At 39.7% G+C, this 24,144-nt stretch overlaps 1 protein-coding gene across 1 annotated transcript in view; it reads right to left on the bottom strand.

Moving 5' to 3' along the window:
• Positions 1 to 22,387, bottom strand: part of ambra1b (autophagy/beclin-1 regulator 1b) — a gene marked incomplete at its 3' end in the record, with an annotated part of 46,192 nt that extends 23,805 nt beyond the window's left edge. Inside the window, 7 exon segments of the mRNA XM_079560018.1 lie at positions 2 to 300; positions 459 to 525; positions 633 to 805; positions 3,420 to 3,603; positions 3,674 to 3,732; positions 10,405 to 10,590; positions 22,122 to 22,387. Of these exon segments, the coding sequence (XP_079416144.1) occupies positions 2 to 300; positions 459 to 525; positions 633 to 805; positions 3,420 to 3,603; positions 3,674 to 3,732; positions 10,405 to 10,536 (914 nt within the window). The 5' untranslated portion in view covers positions 10,537 to 10,590; positions 22,122 to 22,387.
• Positions 22,388 to 24,144: the final 1,757 nt, after the last annotated feature.

A 24,144-nucleotide genomic window follows, 5' to 3' on the forward strand; every position in this document is an offset into this window, starting at 1 on the left:
GGGGGGGGGCCGCGCCGCCGAGCAGCGACTGCACAGACACACCAGGCCCAGGTGCTGCGTGCACCCGGGGAACGGCCCCCGCTCAGAGGAGAACTGAGGCAGAGGAGCGTCGCCCGCCGGCCCCTCCCCCAGGGGGCGCTGCGGCTCCGCCCCCCCCTGCGCCGGCGAGCGCGACGACAGGATGTGCAGGAAGTTGTGGAGGATGGGGGTGCGGCGCACGGGCTGCGACGGCAGGAACGAGCGCTGCCGGAAGTGAGGCATCTCCACACTGTCCATGGGAACCTCCGAGTCCTCCTCGCTCTGGGACAGAGGAGAGACAGGGGGGTCAGACGGGTCAGAGAGGGGGGTCAGAGACAGGTCAGAGAGACGGGTCAGAGAGGACAGACAGGGGGGGGGGGGTCAGACGGGACAGAGAGGGGGGTCAGACGGGTCAGACGGGTCAGACACAGGGCACTCACCGGCTGGTTGGACGGGTTGACGATGGCCGTCAGCAGGTTGTGTCCCAGGGGATCGAATCTCACCAACCTGGAAACACAGACACTGATCATGAATCCATGGTTTCCTGAGCGACTCTTTCATAAACATGACAGACGGCGCTCTTTAAAGGTTACTGCCGCCGCGCCGGGCCGTACCGCACTCTCTCCGTCTCGCTGCCCGTCTTCACCACGGCGAAGGGCTCGGGGCGGCTCCAGTCCCAGAAGTGCAGCTCGTTGTTGGTGGCGATGAGCAGCAGCTGAGCCGTCGGGTGGAAGGCCAGGGACGCGATGGCCACGTTACTCTCGGTGAACCAGCTCTCGCTGCCGCCCTGAACACCAGGGAGAAGAAGAAGATCTTTATTTATATAGCGCCGTTCACAGACACAGGACTCACAGTCACTCACGGGTTTGGTACCAAAGAGCTTCCAGACTTAAAGGGATGTTTCAGGATGTTTGACACAGGGCCTCATTTCCTCGTTATCCAGAGTGTTGCTGATTTCTGGAGAGTTTTCTTTTTGTAATTCATGCAGTTCTTATGTTTGAAGAGTTTCGTGGCGCTAGGCTAGTGCAAGGCTAGTGCATGTCTATGGTATCAGCTAGCCTGCATTAAAAACAGTGTGACCCGCTCCACAGAGCACCTGAGGCAAATCACTGATAACTCCAGACTAACCATATACATGTCTGTGTCCATAGAGTCATTTAAAAGACCTTATATTTGAGCAGCATCAGCTTCGTGGTTGTATAAGCTACGCGGCGGCGGAGTGATCTGCTAGAAAATAGTCCCTCAGAATGCGATCGTTCATGTGATGCAGGTCAGTTATATTCCAAACATGATTCCATCGACAGCAGAGGTTACATTAACCGAAAATTCTCCGTCATTTACGGAATATTTTTTACTTTGATGGAAAATTTCAAAGGCTGTGCAATTAATCGAAATTCGATTACGATTTCGATTACAACAGTAAACGATTACAAAATTAGCATAATTGCAAAAAATCGATTATAATTTTTATTTTTTTATTTTTTTCAAGTTTTCTTTTCAATTTTTAATTTTTGGATTTTTGTCAATTTTTTGCTGGATTTTTGTCATTTTTTTTTGCTGGATTTTTGTCTTTTTTTTTTGCTGGATTTTTGTCTTTTTTTTTTATGAATTTTTGTCATTTTTTTTATGAATTTTTGTCATTTTTCTGCTGGATTTTTGTCTTTTTTTTTGCTGGATTTTTGTCATTTTTTTTATGAATTTTTGTCATTTTTTTGCTGGATTTTTGTCTTTTTTTTTGCTGGATTTTTGTCATTTTTTTGCTGGATTTTTGTCTTTTTTTTTGCTGGATTTTTGTCATTTTTTTGCTGGATTTTTGTCTTTTTTTTTAATGGATTTTTGTCATTTTTTTAATGGATTTTTGTCTTTTTTTTGCAGGATTTTTGTCATTTTTTTATGGATTTTTGTCACTTTTTCTGCTGGATTTTTGTCACTTTTTTGCTGGATTTTCATCATTTTTTTGCTGGATTTTTGTCATTTTTTTAATGGATTTTTGTCATTTTTTTAATGGATTTTTGTCATTTTTTTAATGGATTTTTGTCTTTTTTTTTGCTGGATTTTTGTCATTTTTTTGCTTGATTTTTGTCTTTTTTTTTAATGGATTTTTGTCATTTTTTTTATGGATTTTTGTCATTTTTTTTATGGATTTTTGTCATTTTTTTTATGGATTTTTGTCATTTTTCTGCTGGATTTTTGTCACTTTTTTGCTTGATTTTTGTCACTTTTTTGCTGGATTTTTTTAAAGGCAACAAATAATCGTTTGAATAATCGTGATTTCAATTATGACAAAAATAATCGTGATTATTATTTTTTCAATAATCGAGCAGCCCTACCGTCCGTCATTTTGAAGGATTGAAAATAAAGACGCAGCTCTGCTGTTTTTCAGAGCGTGCGGGCCTCTCTCTCTCTCTGAAGTTTCACACCGGGTCTCACAGTTGTATCACTGCCTCGCTCGCTAACTTTCCTGACCCGGACGCTAACAACAACACGGGGAAGAAAACCACGATGCAAACGCGGTTAAAGACTAATAACATCCTTCCCCTGTGAAGCCGCTCTTCTCATGTACGTCTCAGGACGAGCTCATCTATGCCCCCCCCCTCTCTCTCTTTCCCTCCCCATGTGGTAGCGGCCTGTAGTGCAGTGATGCAACTGGTAAACATAGTCCCGTTCACCCACCGTCTCTTACATTACGGTAAAATTGAAAAAGTGCAAATAATAAGCTCGACTTTACATTTGTATGAGCGTAATCTGAGCCTTGATGTTGATGAGCAGTGACTCTGAACTCGTCTCCTCTGAGACTTTTACGCACCAGTTTATTCACATTTCTGCTGCAAAATGTACCAAGACTGTTCAGATCAAGTTTAGTTTAGCTCCATTTATCCTGCAATCTCACATTTTTACTAACATAAATAATATGCTGCCTATATATATATATATTTATGTAAAAAAAAAACGCTTATGAGAGATTAATTCATGAAGGATAAAAATTGCTCATGACGGATTTTTTCAACCCTGTCCTTCAAAATAAAGGAGAGAAATGATCCCGAGCGAAACCACTGGTCGACACAGACATGTATATGGTTAGTCTGGTGTTATCAGTGACTCAGGTGCTCTGTGGAGCGGGTCACACTGTGTTTAATGCAGGCTAGCTGATACCATAGACATGCACTAGCCTAGCACTAGCCTAGCGCCACGAAACTCTTCAAACACAAGAACTGCATGAATTACAAAAAGAAACATCTCCATAAATCAGCAACACTCTGGATAACTGATGAGGTCCTGTGTCAAACATCCTGAAACATCCCTTTAACGTGTGAACACAAACATCCCTTTAACGCGTGAACACAAACATCCTGAAACATCCCTTTAACACAAACCCCCCTGTGGTAACGAGCGGTACTGACGTGCAGGTCCCAGATGCGCACTTCCCCGTCGAGGCAGCCCGAGGCCACGAGGCCCGGGATGGTGGGGTGAAAGGTCACACACCACGGCGTGCGGCGATGCCCCACCAGAGAGTGCAGGCACTTCCCCGTCTTCACCTCGGAGATGTAGATGTTGTGGTTCACGTGAGTCGAGGCCATCAGCGTCCTGAGAGACCAGGATTTTAATCACACATTCACCAAAAACACATCTGTTTAATGAAGGCTTTGTTCATCACCTGTCGGGGCTGAAGGCCAACAGGAACGTGGAGCGAGGACTGTCCGGCAGCTCCACTTTCTGTCAGAGAAAAGGTTACATGAGCCGGAAAGTTTGCAAAGAAAACTGCTTAGAGGCAAAATATATGAAGAAGATGAAGAAGGAGAAGAAGAATATCACCAGAATCCACTTACAGCCACTTCCCGTACGATCAAAGAGGAATCTAAAAGTTGAAATATGTTTGGCAGGAGTTTCTAACCTTTTATGGCCGATCTTCTAAAGGCAGACTCTACACTGAAAAAAGTACCATGTTGATTTAACACAATTTAATTGTGGACATTGGTTCCACACGTGTAGTTTGTGTAGATGCTACATGATGCAAATTGTGTTGCATCAACATGAAGTAATTCTGAAGAATTGACACTATAGATTTATGTTCAGTATGCAGAACTAAAATGTGTTAAAACTACTCAATTTCAGATGGTTAAATCATGTTACCCTTACATAATTCTAATCATGTTGTTCTTACTTGATATTAATCATGTTGTTCTTACTTGATATTAATCATGTTGTTCTTACTTGATATTAATCATGTTGTTCTTACTTGATATTAATCATGTGACTTTTACATGATTCTAATCATGCGACTTTAACAAGATACCTCAAATCTATCACACATCCTGTATTCTCATTAACCTTAACTGAAGTAAAATACAATTTACAATAAATGAAGGATGACAATGCAAATGAGATGCATACAAAATGAGAAACAATTTCAATACTTTTTTCACCTTTATTTGATATAAATGTGAAAGAAACATAGTGCCAACAATTGAGCATAAAACTGCACTTATGTACGCTGTAAAATCAGTGTCAGTGAACACACAAAAACATGTTAGCTGTGGGAAGTTGAACAGGAAGCTCTGAAAGTTCCTTGCTGTAGTGACATTTCCATCCCTCAGTTGAAGTTAGATTGAAAAAGCGTTTGTCTTACCATATGCTATATTGTCCCATTATTCCCCCTTTTGCTATTTTTACTTCTCTATTCAAAATATAGGAGCCAACAGCAAAAGTCCAGCCAGACTGCATAAACCAGGTTCAGTGAGCCCTGCTGAACACTATAGGGATGCCTCACAGACTTAGTTCATTGCTATAATACAGTCATGTTTGGAGTCAGGCTGAAGCTAAGCCCCACCTCCTCAGTCCATAAAACACAACTCCCACAAATGCATCAAAAGATACAAATAATTGCCAATATAAAACAATGTATAACCTATTACTACCTTTTTGTAGATAAACATTCTGACCATATCCATGAGTGCTTTAGGAATTTAGATTCAAACTTTATTTTTTTTAATAGATGTACCATAGATTTCTCCCTCATCTCCTCACTGTCAAAAACAAGTCAGTCAAGACTTAGTCAAATAACTGTTTTCAGTAAACAATAATGCAATGCACAATTAGTCCCACATGGACAAAGCTCAGACCTGTTTCTTTGAGTGAATTTAAATCATATGAAGTCCACATAATTTTAGTCCCTTTTACTTTTTAGTTTTTGAGTCATTTTTGGTCTTATTTTAGTCAGCAAGAATATTACTGACAAATAAAATAGAATTTTAGAAGACAAAATTAACGCTGAAGCATTGGCCAAAGTTTAAATGCTATACAATGTTGACAACACAATACTGAACCACAGCTAATATCCCTCCAGGAGCCCAAAAAGACAAATGTTCATTTACGTTTTCAGGGCGCAAGTTTTTCTGGACAGCAGAGTTGGCTCCAACTCCATGACGAGTTTATTCTCACTTCAAGGGCCTCGTTCTCCGGGTCATGGAGGACGACCTCACCTCAACACCTCAGAATACTCCAACTTTGGATCTTGCCTGGTGGATCCTCACAGCGGTGGCCTATTCTGAGCTTCATGTCCATGTTCTAGTGGGAATAAAAATAATAATAATTAAAATAAAACATGTTGATTTACAATGTTAGAAATTCATAATATATCTTGCATAAATATTGGACAATAATCAGTCTTGGGCCATTTTAATTGGTCATTAATTAATCTCTCGTTGATGTGAGCGTGCATCATGTTGGAACCATCAACCATAAAAGACGGTTTAGTTTACATATGAAATGCAAAGTGAAACTGCGTGCAGCTCCACAGTGATGTAGCTTTAGAGCAGTGCTGCTGCTCTACAGTTTGTGACATAAAATAATTTTCTGCTAAAATGTCCACAGAACAAAGGAACACGAGCGGGTTTTGAGGTAGCCTTATAACTACGCAATAAAACAGCACAACAGAAATCCACTGACTCCACTAAGTACTTACAGGCATTTTAGCAGCTTGGTCTTCGAGCTTCCTTCCATGCAGGCTGGAGAGCTTCCTGGACACCTTCAGAAGATTTGGAATCCAACAGTCCCGTTGTGACAGGACTCTTGTTGTACACGTGAACTCTGCATTTATCTGCAAATATACAATATCACACATTTCAGCAGCTGAAATTACAATAAGAAGAATAAAAAAAGCCTCCAAACATTTACCTGAAATGCACTGCACATGTATCCCATCGCTGAGCGCCTCAGAGGCCGAGCTGCTTCACAGAGAGCAGGTGAGAAGAGGCTGCAGCCCTTCCTCGTTCTCTATAATGAAGATATTTCACAGCCATGAAGGGGATACAGAACACAGAACTATTTCAAAAGGGGTTTTCGTTGACTGGCTGATGTTAACATTCTCAAAGGACATGTAGCAGTGATCAACTCCAAATGAATCACTAAATATATATTTTCTAAAATGTAAAGCTTAGAATTGTGGAAACTATTACACAAAATTGCATAACTATATTGTTCCAGCACCATGGGCTGACTCTACAAACTACAGCACAATAAATCAAAATGTAAATTATAGCATACAATGGACTAAATATTAAAATATTGTTATTTATACTTACATAAATGAGGGCATGGCCTGACTCCATCCCCAGTCATCACATGTTGTATCAAACTAGAATAAAATAAAAACAAACTTGAGGACAAAACATGACAAATGTAGAGGTTATTGCTTATTCCAACCATACTCCTATACCACATTTTATAAACATTACAAAGTGCAGTGAAAATAATGCAGTAAAAGCTGGAGGAAGCTGCTTGGATCGTCAGGTTCAGACTGCAGCCTCCAAAAATCAACCCAAGATAAAGCTCAAGACAATTAATGGTAAAACCACAAATATTTCTTACCACAGACGTGAGGGAGAGCCATGTTGGGTCAACTTGAGTTAAGCCGCGTTGTCACAATCTGCAACAACAACAAAACTGTCATCGTTCACATAGCAAGTGGCCCTCATCAAACTTTAGATATTATTTTTAACTCGTGTTGTCTATGGACAGGACTGCTTTGCACCAGACACATCACAGATTTCCATTCTTTCCCAAATTCAGTTTGATATGTAGGAAAGCTAACAAGTTCACATAGCAAAGGACACCAGGAGTAAAGAACTTGACAAAAAAGCGCTTCAAATCCTCTGCGTCCTGATGCATGTCTTTGCGTGGCTGGAGCGAGACCGCGGCGCGAGCCTCCAGTCGGAGCGGGGATGCAGCACGGGGCTCCGCCCGGAGCGGGGATGCAGTACAGGGCTCCCCCCCGGAGCGGGGAGGCAACGCGGGGCGGAGAGCGGGGATGCAGCACGGGGCTCCGCCCGGAGCGTGGAGGCAACGCGGTGCTGCAGTATGGGGCGGCTAAGGGCGAGCGCGGAGCGGGCAGGGAAAGCGAGAGCCAGCAGGAGAGGAGAAACGCTTTTAAAAACAGTGACAATACGTTCTTGTAAACGCGTGTAAACTCCACAGAGGCGAGGCCAGCGCTCTGTCTAGCTAACATTAGCACTGCTGAAACAGCGGCAGAAAAAGACGTTGTCCCCCCCCCCCCCCCCCAAAAAAAAACGTTGGTCACTGAGACGAGAATGTAGCATGCCATTTCCACAATTATGGATATACTTTAAGTACATGTACACAGCGGTCAGTTTATCTGTAAGGAGTAACTTTTTAAAAAAGGGTAATGACCACAAACGAAGAAAATGTTAATATGAAATTTTCATTTCAAAATTTTCAGTAATGGCGTATGACTCATTGGCAGAAGCCACTTTTTCCGGCCGAACGCTTCTTTGACATTAATAATAATAATACAAAAAACACAACATTCCTTTATCTACTAAAAACAAAATTATGTAGCTCTCATAAATGTGTACTTACCAACTTTTGATGGTTATTATTCCTATTTTTTGCTGCTGCTGATTGTCAAGACCGCAGTCTCCGCTGTCTTCTTCCCATGATGCATTGCAAAAGCCCGCCTCTGTAGTCTTCGGCGGGAAAATGAATTGCGTTACTGTAACATGGACAGTTCATGTTGAGCTGACGCGTATCTAAGGTGTATGCGCATTTTATCGCCCTTTGTGTCGGTTCAACACAAAACTAACGTGCTGAAACACAGAACATGTTACAATAGAGTAGACGCAGCAAAATAAAATTTAGTCAATTTAACAGACGGCCTTTCCCATTTCTTTCAGTGTAGTGTAACGTGTTGTGCTTAGTAGGAGCCCGGTGAGATCCTGCAGATTCAGACCTGCAGGACAGACTCCTGTGGCCAATGGTCAGGTTATGTAGAGAATAGGGATGTTATATTTGTCATTTTATTTACATATCGGTACCGGCCGATATATATATATTTTTTCTTTGAATTATTTACTGCACCGTAATGTAGCGCACCTGAAAGCAGCAGCAGCAGCGTGTAGACGGGCTGCACTGACCTGACGGGGCAACAGTTTATTCAAATGATCTAAAATAAACAGTGGCTCCTAAAAATAAAGAACCTCCAGCATAAATTCACACGTCTCCAAAAGAAGATATGTTTTTACTAAGTTTAAACAAAGAGCGGACACTTGGACACCACAGAGATACTGAGCCACAAGTTACTGCTGCAACAAACTGGACTAAATCTGCCTCCATGGACATTATTCTGAGTCAGGATTAACAGAATCATTTTCTGATGGATTATTTGTCGCTACATCTGAGGTGAGTGTTGTTAAAGTTTCTCCGTCCTGACGCCAGATTTATAACTTTGTTTGTTAGCGCTAGCATAGCTGCTAACAGGCTAAAGGCTACAACACGTAAACATGACCTTTCTGTCATGTAGGTCTAACTACAGTGATGATAATGTCAGTATTGACGTTTACTGCGCCCACTTTTGTCATGTTAATGACCTGACAACGGGGCGTTATGTCATGTTGCTTTTCGCGCATATTTAATTAGACGCATTTGCATCGTTTGCGCATTTATCATTGAAAACAGTGCAGTTCAAAGCTCATGCTAATCCTGTAAATCTACTGTTTGCCTTTTGCTCTAAACCAACTCTCAATCTTCAGTCTGGCCTCATTAGTTCATATAAAGGTGCTGTTAAAGTGACTATTTTTTTGCAATTCCAAAGCTTCAGACAGAGCTGTGTGTCCTAGGGCTGTGCAATTAATCGAAATTCGATTACGATTTCGATTACAACATTTTTTAAAGGCAACAAATAATCATTTGAATAATCGTGATTTCAATTATGACAAAAATAATCGTGATTATTATTTTTTCAATAATCGAGCAGCCCTAGTGTGTCCTTTATCAGCTTTGTTTAAAGTTAAAACATGTAGCTTAAACAACATGGTAGGCACATGTTTAAATAAAAAATACAATAAACAGCAGCCTAGCATATTCCCAGTGTCAGTGTTTCCCATTAATAGAGGACTTGGGTGAAAGTATAATAATAAGTAGGTCTGAGTTAATGTTTAGCCAAAATCCAAATGACATTTCACTCCAACATTGCGTTTGGTCTTTTTAATATTTTTCTAATAAAAGGGATTGTTTGTTTCCTCCTGGTGTGTGAGACGTGTCCCAGGCAGAAGCACAAGACATTCAATAATGGAGCAATTTACAAACTTTACCACATTTGAGCCTTTCTATTGATTTTTAACGTCGAAATAAATATCGGCAAATATCGGATATCGATATCAGCAGCAAATTTTCATATCGGACCATCCCTAGTAGAGACGCCTTTTACCTCCAACTATTCAGCAGATTGTGTGCGATACGTTAGGGCTGCTCGATTATTGAAAAAATAATAATCACGATTATTTTTGTCATAATTGAAATCACGATTATTCAAACGATTATTTGTTGCCTTTAAAAAAATCCATCAAAAAAAAGACAAAAATCCAGCAGAAAAAGTGACAAAAATCTAGCAAAAAAAAGACAAAAATCCAGCAAAAAAAGTGACAAAAATCCATAAAAAAAGTGACAAAAATCCAGCAAAAAAAGTGACAAAAATCCAGCAGAAAAAGTGACAAAAATCCAGCAAAAAAAATTACAAAAATCCAGCCAAAAAGTGACAAAAATCCCAAAATTAAAAATTCGGCAAAAAATAAAAAATGAAAAAAATTGAAAAAAAAAATTTAACAAAAATTTTGAACTTTTTTTTTGAATAAAAAATTTATAAAAATTATAATCGTTTTTTTGCGATTATGCTAATTTTGTAATCGTTTACTGTTGTAATCGAAATCGTAATCGAATTTCGATTAATTGCACAGCCCTACGATACGTTCAGAACACAAAGAAAACGTTTCAAACAGAGACTCGTGAAGCGCATGTGGAAGTTCAGTTCGTCTTTGGGAGCAGAGACCTGGTGGTGCTAGGTTTGTTTCTCCAGACTCCAGCTGCGTCACTGACCTGACTCTGCCATTTCATCCAGCGGACCTTCTCCTCCACCAGCAGCTGCAGCAGCCTCTGGGAGCCCAGCGTCTGAGAGCCCCGCTCCCTGTTCGACAGGATCAGCACCGAGTTCCTCTGACGCGCCGCCATCTTGGAAAGGTCAGTCCCGCGCCGGCCGCACCCTCCCCATGCACCGCCTCTAGGCTGGAGACAGGGGGGCACAGGGTTAGAGGGACAGCAGAACAGTGTTTACATGCATGAGGGGCCGGGAGGTTTATCGATATATATATTTGGACAACTATAACAACCCAACCTCAAGGTGATAAATGTTCACCATCAGAATTATGGAGCCTCTGATCTCAGGTTCAGCTGCAGCAGAAAAAAGCTGCGCATTTATGAGTAAAAAAGACCATCAAACTTTCAGTTCACTGTTAGCATCCAGCTAATCCACGGCTGCAGCCTCAAAACAAACGCACATGGTCCAAACAGCGATAGTTTAAACTCTTCATCCCCGAGTGTGTCCTGGTCCTCTGAGGCTCCTCACGGGTTTCTGTTTTGAGTTAGCACAACTTTGTAGCTGATTTTACACTTAAAATCAGCAGGTCCTCTCCTCTTTGTGCCGCATGTCTCATGGTTAGTGTTAGATGTTCTGCTCCGGAGGGACAGTCTGCTGTGAAAACGTGAGATATCATGACACAAATGAAGGTTAGGGCCAGGGAAATGGTTCACCTCTTAACTCCCGCCTGAACCCAGAGGATCTTTTTCCTCACGGCATCACATTTTTTTTCCAACATTTTTTTGTGGGTGTTCAACTAATTTTTGTAACTTTTTGTAATTTTTTTTTATCACATTTTTGTCATTTTTTCGTCCATTTTTAATAAATTTTTTGTAATTTTTTTTGTCACATTTTGTCACATTTTTGTCATTTTTTTGGCAATTTTGAATAGATTTTGAAACAATTTTTGTCACATTTTTTCGTCCATTTTTAATCATTTTTTGTCACATTATTGACCTTTTTTTTTATCAATTTTTTATCAATTTTTTGTAATTGTTTGTAATTTTTTTGTCACATTTTGGTCATTTTTTCGTCATTTATGGGTCAATTTCTTCTGACATTTTTGCCACTTTTTCATACATTTTTCGTCACTTTTTTGTCAATGTTTTCTCACTTTTTTGTTTTGTTGCTATTTTCACACCTTTTCTCCAGAAGCTTTTGGATTGGGGTAAAGCCAAACTGTAGAAAATGTGCTCGGTTCAGGCGGGAGTTAAGGGGTTAACCTTAAGGATTAGGGTCACAGCAGACGTCCCTCCGGAGCAGACGATCCAGCACTAACCCTGTATCATCCTGTGCTTCCTGTTTGTTTGGGCCGAGTGTTTCCCTGGGATTGACCTGACAGGCCTGTCTCAGATCCTGACAATTCTCCTCGATTAAAACACACCCCGTGATTATCGTGATCGACCTGCATTAAAATCTCAATTAGATCAGAATTCCAGGGGCGGACTGGCCATGTGTCCATTCTAGAAGAGCACAGAGGGGCCACCGGCTCTAGGGCCACCGGTCTAAATGTTCTCCTTCACCTCTTCAACCCCCGCCTTAACCGAGCTTTATCCAAATCTAAGAGCTTAAAAGCAAAGCATCAAAATAGCAACAGGTGAGCCAGAAAAGCAACAAAAATGTGACAAAAAAGTGACTAAGACGTGATGAAAACATGACAAAGCAACGAACAAGCAACGAAAAACAGACAAAATACTGACGAAAACACAACAAAAAAACACAAAAAGCAATGAAAAAACAACAAAAACATGCAACAATGTGACAAAAGGATGCAATCACTTTTTAGGTCTTAGCTTTCAAATGAGGCGTTATGCTGTAGCTCTTCGGTGGAGAAACTTTTAGATTTGGGTAAAACCGAACTGGTGGAAATGCACTGGGTTAAGACTCGGTAAGAGGTTCACTCATGTCTTTGTGGAAGTGCTGCTTTAGGCTCATTTGGGCCGGGCCGGTCAGAGTCCAGGCCCTTTTTCAGTCCCAGTCCGGCCCTAGTACATGGCATGATTTCAGCTTTCAGAGGACCCATATTTCTGTGTTTAAAATCATTTTTTGTATTGATTTCATGTAATATTCAAATCTGAGATTTCGAATTTGGGGCTAAAAGCCATAAGCATCAGAAATAAACAAAGGTTTGTCATATGTCATGAGTCTATATCATGTATTAGCTTCACATTTTAAGTTAAACAGAAATAAATTAACTTTTGATATTGATGATGATATTCTAATTTTCCGAGTTTCATCTGTGTAATTACTGTTACCAGAGAAAAATAATCTCAATATATCAATCTGTTGAGATGAGTGATGCTAATGAGACTTTAGAGCCAAACTGCAATTGAAACAATGCAGTAAATCCTTGCTAACATTTTATCTGAACAAGCCGTATCTTCAGAAAAAATGACATTGTGTGGATTGTTTTAAACGATGGAGGGCTGAGTGATTCATCAAATCTGAATCTTGTCTTGAATAAATATAGAAGCTGTTGTATTTCTAAGCGAGGGGCTGTTTTGAAACATGTCAGACTTTTACAGCACGAGTTAAAGTGTGATTTGTTGTCGGCCTCCACGTCTCGCCCGATCACAGACTCTCGTCCTCTCGGTCTAAAAACAGGAGCCGCCTCTGGGTCACGGAGACCTTTCACACGGAGCTGAGGGAGCTCAAAATAAAACACACTGACCCCAGACACTTTCACTCAGAGGCCACAGAGATAAAACGGTTTTCACTACAGGGGAGACAGAGCCGTGAATAAAACCACAAATGAACCGCCGCTAACAGCAAAGCCAAGGAATCACACTCGTTTAAGAGATGAAATCCACCTCTGAAAAGAACAGCGGTCTCCAGAAGGATCCACCGCTTAGAAAACCCACTAACCTGTAGTGTAAACCCCCAGAAACAAACTGAATCTTTATTTCACAACATAAATTACAACTGCCATCCACACACAAAAGTGACCACCTCGTAGGGCTGCTCGATTATTGAAAAAATAATAATCACGATTATTTTTGTCATAATTGAAATCACGATTATTTGTTGCCTTTAAAAAAATCCAGCAAAAAAGTGACAAAAATACATCAAAAAAATGACAAAAAAACATTAAAAAGGTGACAAAAAAACATTAAAAAAATGACTAAAAAACATTAAAAAATGACAAAAAAATATCAAAAAAACGACAAAAAAAACATTAAAAAGTGACAAAAATCCATCAAAAAAGTGACAAAAATCCATCAAAAAAGTGACAAAAATCCATCAAAAAAGTGACAAAAAAACATCAAAAAAATGACAAAAAAACATCAAAAAAGTGACAAAAAAACATTAAAAAAGTGACAAAAAAACATTAAAAAAATGACAAAAAAACATCAAAAAAGTGACAAAAAAACATTAAAAAAATGACTAAAAAACATTAAAAAATGACAAAAAAATATCAAAAAAGTGACAAAAATCCATCAAAAAAAATGACAAAAATCCAAAAATTAGAAAAAAAATGTAAAAAAAAAAAAAAAAAAAAAAGTTTTTGAAAAAATAAAATAAAATAATAGTTTTTTTGCGATTATGCTAATTTTGTAATCGTTTACTGTTGTAAAATCGAATTTTGATTAATAGCACAGCCCTACCACCTCGCTTTGGCTCAAATTGGATTTTTCATTATAAATCATTTAAATCTCCTCTAAGTTAAAGGAGGGCAGTGGTTTGGGTGCAACAATATGGACAAAATGGAACATTGATCCAGAAAAACTCTTTCCTCAAACGCTTGTGCTCAGCAGGTCATACTTCAGTCCAGGGCTGAGCAATTCATCGAAGTTTAATCTAATCGAGATTTTAATACAAGTTTTAATCGAGGAGAATTGGCCAGACCTGCCTGGAAAAAAACATGGAGGGGCCAGGGCTGGATCGTCCCGGGACTTTCGAGTCAAGGCCCTCTAAAATAAACAGTCATATTCAGTGCAATAGTGGAGGTGATGAGCAAAACAATGAGCCCTTCTCTTGAACTAAAACAGTAAAAGCTACGAATCAAGGACAAAAGCTCCATGTTGTTTCTGCTGAATTCAAGCTCACGCCTCAGAGACTCAACACTTTCATCTGTCATTTACAACTTGAAGGAACTTTTGTAAAATGACTGAACAATCTTAAAATGTGAGTTCCGTTAATGAAGTTCCTCTCGCGACTGTGACACAAATAAACTTCTCAAAACCAAATGATCGACTGTAGATGAAGATGAAACGGTAAAACTCACCTCAGAGTCAGAGACGTGTGGAGTGAGAACAGAAATCCCCAAAAAACAAACATGTAAATCCTTTCAATGGAAACTAGAAGATTTACAAACTGCACTGACGACGAGTCACCTGACAACTCCCAGCATGCACTTCTTTGCAAACATTTGTCTAAAATGTATAAAAACAGAGGTCTGAGGTTCTGTGGGTCCTGGAGGGAGTTACAATAAACTATTTCCTCTGATATTCACAATGTGAGGGGCATGAGTGTGATGTCCCAGAGGCCCATCGCTCATTATACAAGATTATCTGTGAACCATGACTCAATGAAGGCCACCAGAGGGCGTCACATCCCTCTAGTGGAGGAGCTGTGTAACTGCATCTATGTAATGATACTCTTGCCTGGGCCGGGTCAGGTATTACGGGCCTTATCTCGGTCTGACCGGCTCAAAAGTACGTCGGCCCATCGGGAAAACTACTACGGGAAAACACCTTATGTGTGATTTTGGCAGCTCTGTGATGAACAGAAGTGAAATAAAGGAGGATCTGGACATTTCATATATTATTGCGTTTCTTTTCCTTTTTTTTAGTCCGAGGGGGCGTGGACGGGCTCATACGTCTGTTGACCGCTGAGAATGAGGTACTGATTGGTTTTATTGTTGAATATGAATGTAATAGCACAGCATGGACTGATTTTAGACTATCTGTTGTAATAGGAATGCTTTTCTTTATTTATTTATTAACGATAATCAACCCTGAGACGTCTTTGACACGAGCCAAGAATGACTGAAGCCGTGAGCTAGCGCGTCAGCTAACATGTCCGGCAGCAACAGAAGCGGCTCAGGTTAGGACTGGCTGCTACACAATGCAAGAGGAAACCTTCACATTAAAATGTTGGTTGAGGCACAAACTCATGCCTAATCTTCCCAACATTTGTAGCATTCTGATTCTTCACAGGGACGCGTTTATCGCCACATTTCACCATTCGCAGGGTCACGTTTCAGGGTCACTTACACACAAACGCTAGAAAACAAACCTGCAATAGGGCAGGGCGACAAGGCCTAAAATCTGCATCGCGATATAAAAAGTAAATATCACGATAACGATATAATTAACGATGGACAAATGACTTCAAAGTCCCAGCTTTACTATTGGGAAGATTCATTCAGAGATATTCTATTCTTTTTTTTTTAACGCCATAATAATTTCCTCGCAAATATAATCAACTCAAGCAGTTCATACAGTCTTCATTTAATTTCACTTTCAAAAACTTGTGAAGAATCCAGATCTGGACATTTCATAAATATTATTACGTTTCTTTTTTCTTTTGTTTAGTCCGAGTGGGCGTGGCTTAGCAAACAGCTGTGAACCCGACACTTCTTTCTCGCTCCCGGTAGCAGAGCGGCTTCACAGGCACAGATCGATTTCTCTGAGCTTTTAAATGGTTAAAATCGGTCCGTGGACGGCTGAGAAACATCCTGATCAAGTCTTCAGGCTGTTTAAATGTCGTCCTTGAAGATTGACTCGAAACAAAGATTTCACAGGAACTGATGCAGGTAGAATTAAACGGTTTTCACCTACGGAGAGCTCAGAGTCTCACCACAGCATGTGAACATAGCAGTAACACAGAATACGCTGTGGTGCGACAAATATCATGAAAATGGTCTGGATTGTTGGCACTCAATGTGACAAAAAAATGACAAAAATGTGATTAAAAAATGATGAAAAAATGACAAAAATGTGATTAAAAAATGATGAAAATGTGATAAAAAATGTGATAAAAAAATGAAAAAATGTGATTCAAAAATGACAAAAATGTGACAAAAAAAAGACAAAAATGTGACAAAAAAATGACAAAAATGTGACAAAAAAATGACAAAAATGTGACAAAAAAAAGACAAAAATGTGACAAAAAAATGACAAAAATGTGACAAAAAAATGACAAAAATGTGACAAAAAAAAGACAAAAATGTGACAAAAAAATGACAAAAATGTGACAAAAAAATGACAAAAATGTGACAAAAAAAAGACAAAAATGTGACAAAAAAATGACAAAAATGTGACAAAAAAATGACAAAAATGTGACAAAAAAAAGACAAAAATGTGATGAAAAAAATGAAAAAATGACAAAAATGTGATAAAAAAATGATGAAAATGTGATAAAAAATGACAAAAATGTGATTAAAAAATGAAAAAATGTGATAAAAAAATGACAAAAAAATGATGAAAAAATGACAAAAATGTGACAAAAAAAATGACAAAAATGTGATTAAAAAATGACAAAAATGTGACAAAAAAATGACAAAAATGTGATTCAAAAATGACAAAAATGTGATGAAAAAATGACAAAAAAATGATGAAAAAATGACAAAAATGTGACAAAAAAAATGACAAAAATGTGATTAAAAAATGACAAAAATGTGCTCAAAAACGGCTGAGAAACATCCTGATAACGTCTTGAATCCGAGAACCAGGCTGTTTAAATGTCGTCCTTGAAGATTGACTCGAAACAAAGATTTCTCAGGAACTGATGCAGGTAGAATTAAACAGTTTTCAGATACGGAGAGCTCAGAGTCTCACCACAGCATGTGAACAAAGCAGTAACACTGAACACGCTGTGGTGCGACAAATATCATGAAAATGGTCTGGATTGTTGGCACTCAATGTGTTCATACAGTCCCAGTATATGATTTATGTGACTGAAGGTGAAGTTTTACTGTGCACTGGAACAAGAGCAAAGACCCAGTGAGACAGGAGGGAGAGGACACATAACCCCTACATAATGTCACTCTTATTTAAAAACCTGCCGACCAAAACCAGGCCAAACATCCCACACTTAAAGAGTAAAGAGTGCGGATTCGCGATGGAGAACTCCCGCACGAGCGAGAGCTGACGCCACATTACAGGGCTTTGCTTTTGCCTTCAGGTTTAATTCCTCTTAAGACCTCGGACGCCTCCTGTGCAAACAAAGCGTTATTACGGCGGATGAGACGGTAATCACTGTCCCCGGACGGCCTCGCGAGAGATTAGGAAACTCTGATGTGAGGATCACGCCCAAAAGCAACAGAGAAACCAGGAGAGACACAACAAAAACCGGAAACACAAGAGCACAAACAGAGGGGGAAACATCAGCCTTTCAGGAGGAGGCGGGACCACATGAGGAGGCGGGACCACATGAGGAGGCGGGACCACATGAGAAGACAGGGATCATACAGTTCATACAGCGGCCCATCGTCTCATTCAGAGTTTCTCAACCTTTCGGAGCAGCGACCCCCATTATGACAGTTCATTAGGATCGTGACCCCCTCCCGGGTCAGACCATGAAACACAGGGACATTAACCCCTTAACTCCCGCCTGAACCGAGCACATTTTCTCCAGTTTGGCTTTACCCCAATCCAAAAGCTTCTGGTAAAAAAGGTGAGAAAATAGCGACAAAACTGAGACGAAAACAATGATGGAAAAGTGACAAAAATGTGATAAAAAATGTGACAAAAAATGACAAAAATGTGACAAAAAATGACAAAAATGTGACAAAAAATGACAAAAAATGACAAAAATGTGACAAAAAATGATGAAAAAAAGACAAAAATGTGATAAAAAATGACAAAAATGTGATAAAAAATGACAAAAATGTGACAAAAAATGATGAAAAAAAGACAAAAATGTGACAAAAAAATGATGAAAAAATGACAAAAATGTGACAAAAAAATGATGAAAAAATGACAGAAAATGACAAAAAAAAATGATGAAAAAGTTACAAAAAAATGACACATCAGATGACGTGAGGAAAAAGATCCTCTCAGTTCAGGCGGGAGTTAAGAGGTTAAACCTTTACAACTCTTAAAAAACAAAGAAAAAACAATGGCTAAAAACAAAATGAGTTAATTTTAGAACAAACAATGGCACCCTGGTAAAACAGCATGTTTGCTACGACACCATAATAATAATATTAAAATACATATTTTATCTATATGCTCTGGCGACCCCCCAGTGGGTCCCGACCCCCAGGTTGAGAACCCCTGGTCTAATCGCAACAAGCTCAACATGTTCTTTTGTTACACTGGGGCTGCACTAACCACAATAATCATTTAAATGAAACAAAATCGCACCAGTAGCTGTAAGTTAAGTCTTACAATGGAACCCGTGTACAGAACCTCAGAGTCAACACTTAATCTGAACTGTCTTCCCTCACAGATGTATTTCCCACATGGTTTTAAATGTACCTCGTGAATTCAATCTAGATTTAGAAACAACTTTGGATGAGGACCAAACCCGTCTAAATCCCATACGCCTTTAGTCATCTCCATGGAGACGAGCTGGAGACGAGCTGGAGACGAGCTGGAGACGTCCTGCTCCCAGTGAAGTTACAGCAAACACATATCAGGTATGTTTCTGGTATATATATGCTTGTATCTAATTATATTTATTGAGTGAAATCTTACGTGCTGTTGCTTTAATTTTCACACCAAGTCTGATCAAATATTTGGCCTACGTTGACTAAGAACGATTATTTTTGTCATAATTGAAATCACGATTATTCAAACGATTATTTGTTGCCTTTAAAAAAATCCATCAAAAAAGTGAAAAAAATCAGGCAAAAAAAGACAAAAATCCATTAAAAAAAAGACAAAAATCCATCAAAAAAAGACAAAAATCCATCAAAAAAAGACAAAAATCCAGCAAAAAAATGACAAAAATCTAGCAAAAAAAGACAAAAATCCAGCAAAAAAATGACAAAAATCCAGCAGAAAAATGACAAAAATCCAGCAGAAAAATGACAAAAATCCAGCAGAAAAAAGACAAAAATCCAGCAGAAAAATGACAAAAATCCAAAAATTAAAAATTAGAAAAAAAAAAAAAAATTATGCGATTATGCTAATTTTGTAATCGTTTACTGTTGTAATCGAAATCGTAATCGAATTTCGATTAATTGCACAGCCCTAAGTGAAATCTTCCGTGCTGTTGCTTTAATGTTCACACCAAGTCTGATCAAATATTTGGCCTACGTTGACTAAGAACCACCAGGCCTAAATCAAGATCTGGACCAAAACAGTGACCGAAAAGTGTCTCACGAATCCTCTTCCAGGGAGACTTTTTCCAATACTTTCCAACAGCAACTGCAGGGAAACACTAGCCTGGATCCAGGACGACGCCCCTCTGTATACTTCATACACGGGGAGATCAGTCCGGACTCAAACGGATCCGTGCAGTCAGACTGGTTTCTTTGCGGTCACGTGTTGTTCCTGAGCAGCGTCGCGCTCGGGATGGAAGTCCCTCGATAACGATCTACTGGCGGCGCCCGGGGGAGCCCAGGGTTAGCCGTAAAACACACCAGAAACACATCAGCAGAAGGTGAGCTTTTGGTGTTTATGAATCACAAAACTCATCAGCTGAAGGCGAGCTTTGTGATTCAGAATTCAGTCTGAATATTAACGCCGCTGACTCCTCTTCGCTGATTGGTTTACTTCACTTCCTGTTTACTTGACCCGACTGTCCAGGCTATGGAAACAGAGTTAAAATGTGTGATCAGGTTGTGATAATTCTGCTACTTGTTCAACACAAGCCTGTGTGGAAAATACTTTAACGATATCAGACAAATCACATCTGGGTCGCGGCCGGTCAACCTGGGCTGAATTTAGACGCACGATTATTTGCTACATATTTTCCTCGTATTGATCGATATTTGATGGTTCTGGTGCCGGGTTGGTTCCAGACTGACTTGGTTTCCCACCAAAATGAGAGCTGTGCCTGTTGTCATAGCAACGCTTTGGGAAGTCAACATCAAACATGGAGTAACATCTCACTACAGCCACTTCTGGTTATAAAATACAGAAAAATAAGTTTATGTTTCAGTCACAGCAGCCGTTAACATTCTGATTTCTTCTTTCTAACTCTTGTTTTAGCTGAAGAGCATAAAGCAAAACAACAGTTTCCTCCACAGAGACTGTTTCTCCAGGAAGTTCTAAGCACAAACTAACTGATATCGATTGTTTGTTGGAGGAGAGAGCCACGCCCCCAGCCGCTGACATCACTGCTGCTCGTTTCTTGGTCCAGCTTTTAACTGGTTCCCGACCCAAAAGAGCCAGCGTTTTTTCAGTGGGAAACGAAAGAACCGGTTCTGAAACTGGAACTGGCCCAGAACCAGCCTGGTGGAAAAGGGCTAAAAGCGCCACACTGTCATTATTCGTTCACTCCATACTCGCTGCCCTGGGGTAGACTGAGGGAAGCGAGGCCACCAGTCTGCGCCATCGGCCCCTCCGACCCTTCACTCACTGCATTCACCCAGGCTTCCCAAACGGTCTCCCATCCGAGCTCCGACCAGGCCCTTCCTGCTGAGCTTCCACGGCCTGACAGGATCGGGCAAAGCAAAGGCGACGTGGTGGTTTTTTATTCAAACCTCAAACAACAAACGTCTCTCATCGTCTCATCCAAACTTCTAAGTTCTGTTTGTGCCAAAGAAAAGGCTGTAAACCTGTCGATTATAAAGTCCTGCGTCGGTTATTGAGATTCACCAAAGTAGAGAATGCGATTCCCATTAACTGCCCTGAAGTAAAGGTGGTCCCGAAACCAAACCCCTTTAGAACCACTGGTCTGAAACTGACTAAATCATGTCTAAACCTGAAAATATACAGTTAAAATGCACCACAGAAAATATACATGAAAATATCCATAATAAACATGAACAAGTATGAGATGACAGACATGAAGGATGTGATTTATTTATCATTGTGTCAAATTCAAAACTCCCTAGATCTTTAAATATGTAGCTCCATCATATACAGCATGTGTCGTGATGAGCCTAAGCAACATAATCAAAGCAACAAGAACATCACACATTTCTCCTTATGAATCTAAATCATGATCTACTGTTTAACCCAGTCCCTGCTTACAATACGTTTAATAAAGTCGATTTCTCACACAAATAACGCTGAATGACCATTACTGAAAAGGGCCACAAGCAAAACACAGACAAGCCTCCAGTCCAGGGCTGACCCAGAGAGAACCTGAAGAGACTGAGCAGATTTAGATCCGAGCCACGTCCAAACAAACGCCAGACTTTACCCAAAAACACACACAATGAGTGGACGAGGCTGGGGTTTTCATCCTGAACACATTTGGCTTGGCTCTCAGAGGGAGGGAGATCTGTGGTCGAAGTAAAGGTAAAGGAGGCAAAGATTCACAGCAAAAGGAGAGGAGCAAAGTGCAAAGTTGCTTCTAATACAGTCCACACTTCCCCTAGATGTTAATTTAAGCAGCGACAGCTTCCATTTTCAATCTGAGGAAGCTAACCCAGAAGCTAATTTAGCCCATTCCGGATATAGCCCGCTGCCAGACCGAAAAGACACCGCCACGAAACACAATATATGGAACATTCTTACAACATAAAAGCGTTTAACCACAGCGGAGGCATAAGTAAGGGTTAGGAGGAGGATTTAGGGTGTGAGGTGTGTGATATGAACCGAAACGCGAGGCCTACCTTGGGCTTTTGAGTCGCTCCCCCACTGAGCCATCATCAGCTAACTATGCTAACAGGCTAACTAGCACGGCCAAACACGGAAAATGTGTCCCCCGCGGTTCGAAAACCCTGTCTAACGCTAACATCGGTGTGTATCCGTCACCGTGGAAGAGCAGCGTCCGCCGTCATCAATGGACAACGTTCATTTTCCCCGAGGGAGGCGGATTTGACAGTGTTTTTCTAAGGCATTGGTCCAAGGGTTTGGCAGCTGCGTAACTAGCTGCTAAAGCCACGGCTAGCTCGACCCAGGCTTTTCAACAGAGCGCAGATCGAGTCGAGCCTCCACAACCGCGCGTCTTCATTCAGGAAAACGGAAAACTACGCGACCTTAGACGGATGATCGGAATGTGGACATTTGCGTGATTTGCGTAGAGGTTTAATGCGGGTTTGACGGTGCCGATAATCGCGGAGAAATCGTTTAAGAAGGTGGGAAACAATCCGATCGGGTGCGCTGGATCGATTCGTAGGCCTGGTGGTGACAGCGATAGTAGCGCAGTTTTAGGTGGATTTTTTGGGGCAGAAAACAAAGGCTATGGTGCTGATTATTGATGACGACATTAAAACAATATTTACTGTCATGTTAAAGAAGAGAGACAATAAAATATAGCAAATCCCGAAGAAAAAAAATATATTGGAAGGGAAAATGATAAATTCCCATAGGCAGGGCCGGACTGGGACTGAGAAACAGCCCTGGACTCTGACCAGCCGGGCCCAAATCAGCGTGATTGTGACACTTCCATAAATACATATTTTAACCTCTGACCCCCGCCTTAACCAAATGCATTCTGTCCTCTTTTGGCTGTGTAACACCTCATTTGAAAGCTAAGACCCACAAAACTGACCTTTTTCCTCGCGCTGTTGCCGTGTCACCTTTTGTATGTTTTTTTTTCTTTTTCATTTTTGTCACATTTTGTTGAATTTTTGTCAAATTTTTGTCAAATTTTTGTCACATTTTTGTCACATTTTTGTTAAATTTTTGTTGAATTTTTGTCACATTTTTGTTGAATTTTTGTTGAATTTTTGTCACATTTTTGTTGAATTTTTCTCACATTTTTGTTGAATTTTTGTTGAATTTTTGTTGAATTTTTGTTGAATTTTTGTTGAATTTTTGTTGAATTTTTGTTGAATTTTTGTTAAATTTTTGTTGAATTTTTCTCACATTTTTGTTGAATTTTTGTTGAATTTTTGTTGAATTTTTGTTGAATTTTTGTTGAATTTTTGTTGAATTTTTGTCACATTTTTGTTGAATTTTTGTTGAATTTTTGTCACATTTTTGTTGAATTTTTGTCACATTTTTGTTGAATTTTTCTCACATTTTTGTTGAATTTTTGTTGATTTTTTGTTGAATTTTTGTTGAATTTTTGTTGAATTTTTGTTGAATTTTTGTTGAATTTTTGTTGAATTTTTGTTGAATTTTTGTTGAATTTTTGTTAAATTTTTGTTGAATTTTTGTCACATTTTTGTTGAATTTTTGTTGAATTTTTGTCACATTTTTGTCACATTTTTGTCGAATTTTTGTCACATTTTTGTTGAATTTTTGTCACATTTTTGTTGAATTTTTGTTGAATTTTTGTTGAATTTTTGTCACATTTTTGTTAAATTTTTGTTTAATTTTTAATTATTTTTCTATCATTTTTTGTTGTGTTTTTTGTCCGTGTTTTTCTCGCTGTTTTGATGCTTTTCTTTTTGGCTTTTAGATTTGGGTAAAGCTCGGTTGAGGCGGGACTGGTGGCCCCTCTGTGCTCCTCCAGAATACAGGACATATGACCAGTCCGCCCCTGCCCATAGGCTACACATATATATAGGCCCAGTACTTTTTTCAGAAAATGCCCAGTATTTTTTAGTGTTTACTTCAGAGCAGCCAATCCCAAAGTCCACTGGTCCCCGATATATCCAAGCAATTATCCCTGAACAACACGATTCAACAATGCACAGATACAAGTGATTATATAAATACTATAATTAAAGGCTCACATTTTTATTG

The sequence above is a fragment of the Gobius niger genome, assembly GCF_951799975.1.
Source record: "Gobius niger genome assembly, chromosome: 7".
Taxonomy (NCBI): Eukaryota; Metazoa; Chordata; class Actinopteri; order Gobiiformes; family Gobiidae; genus Gobius; species Gobius niger.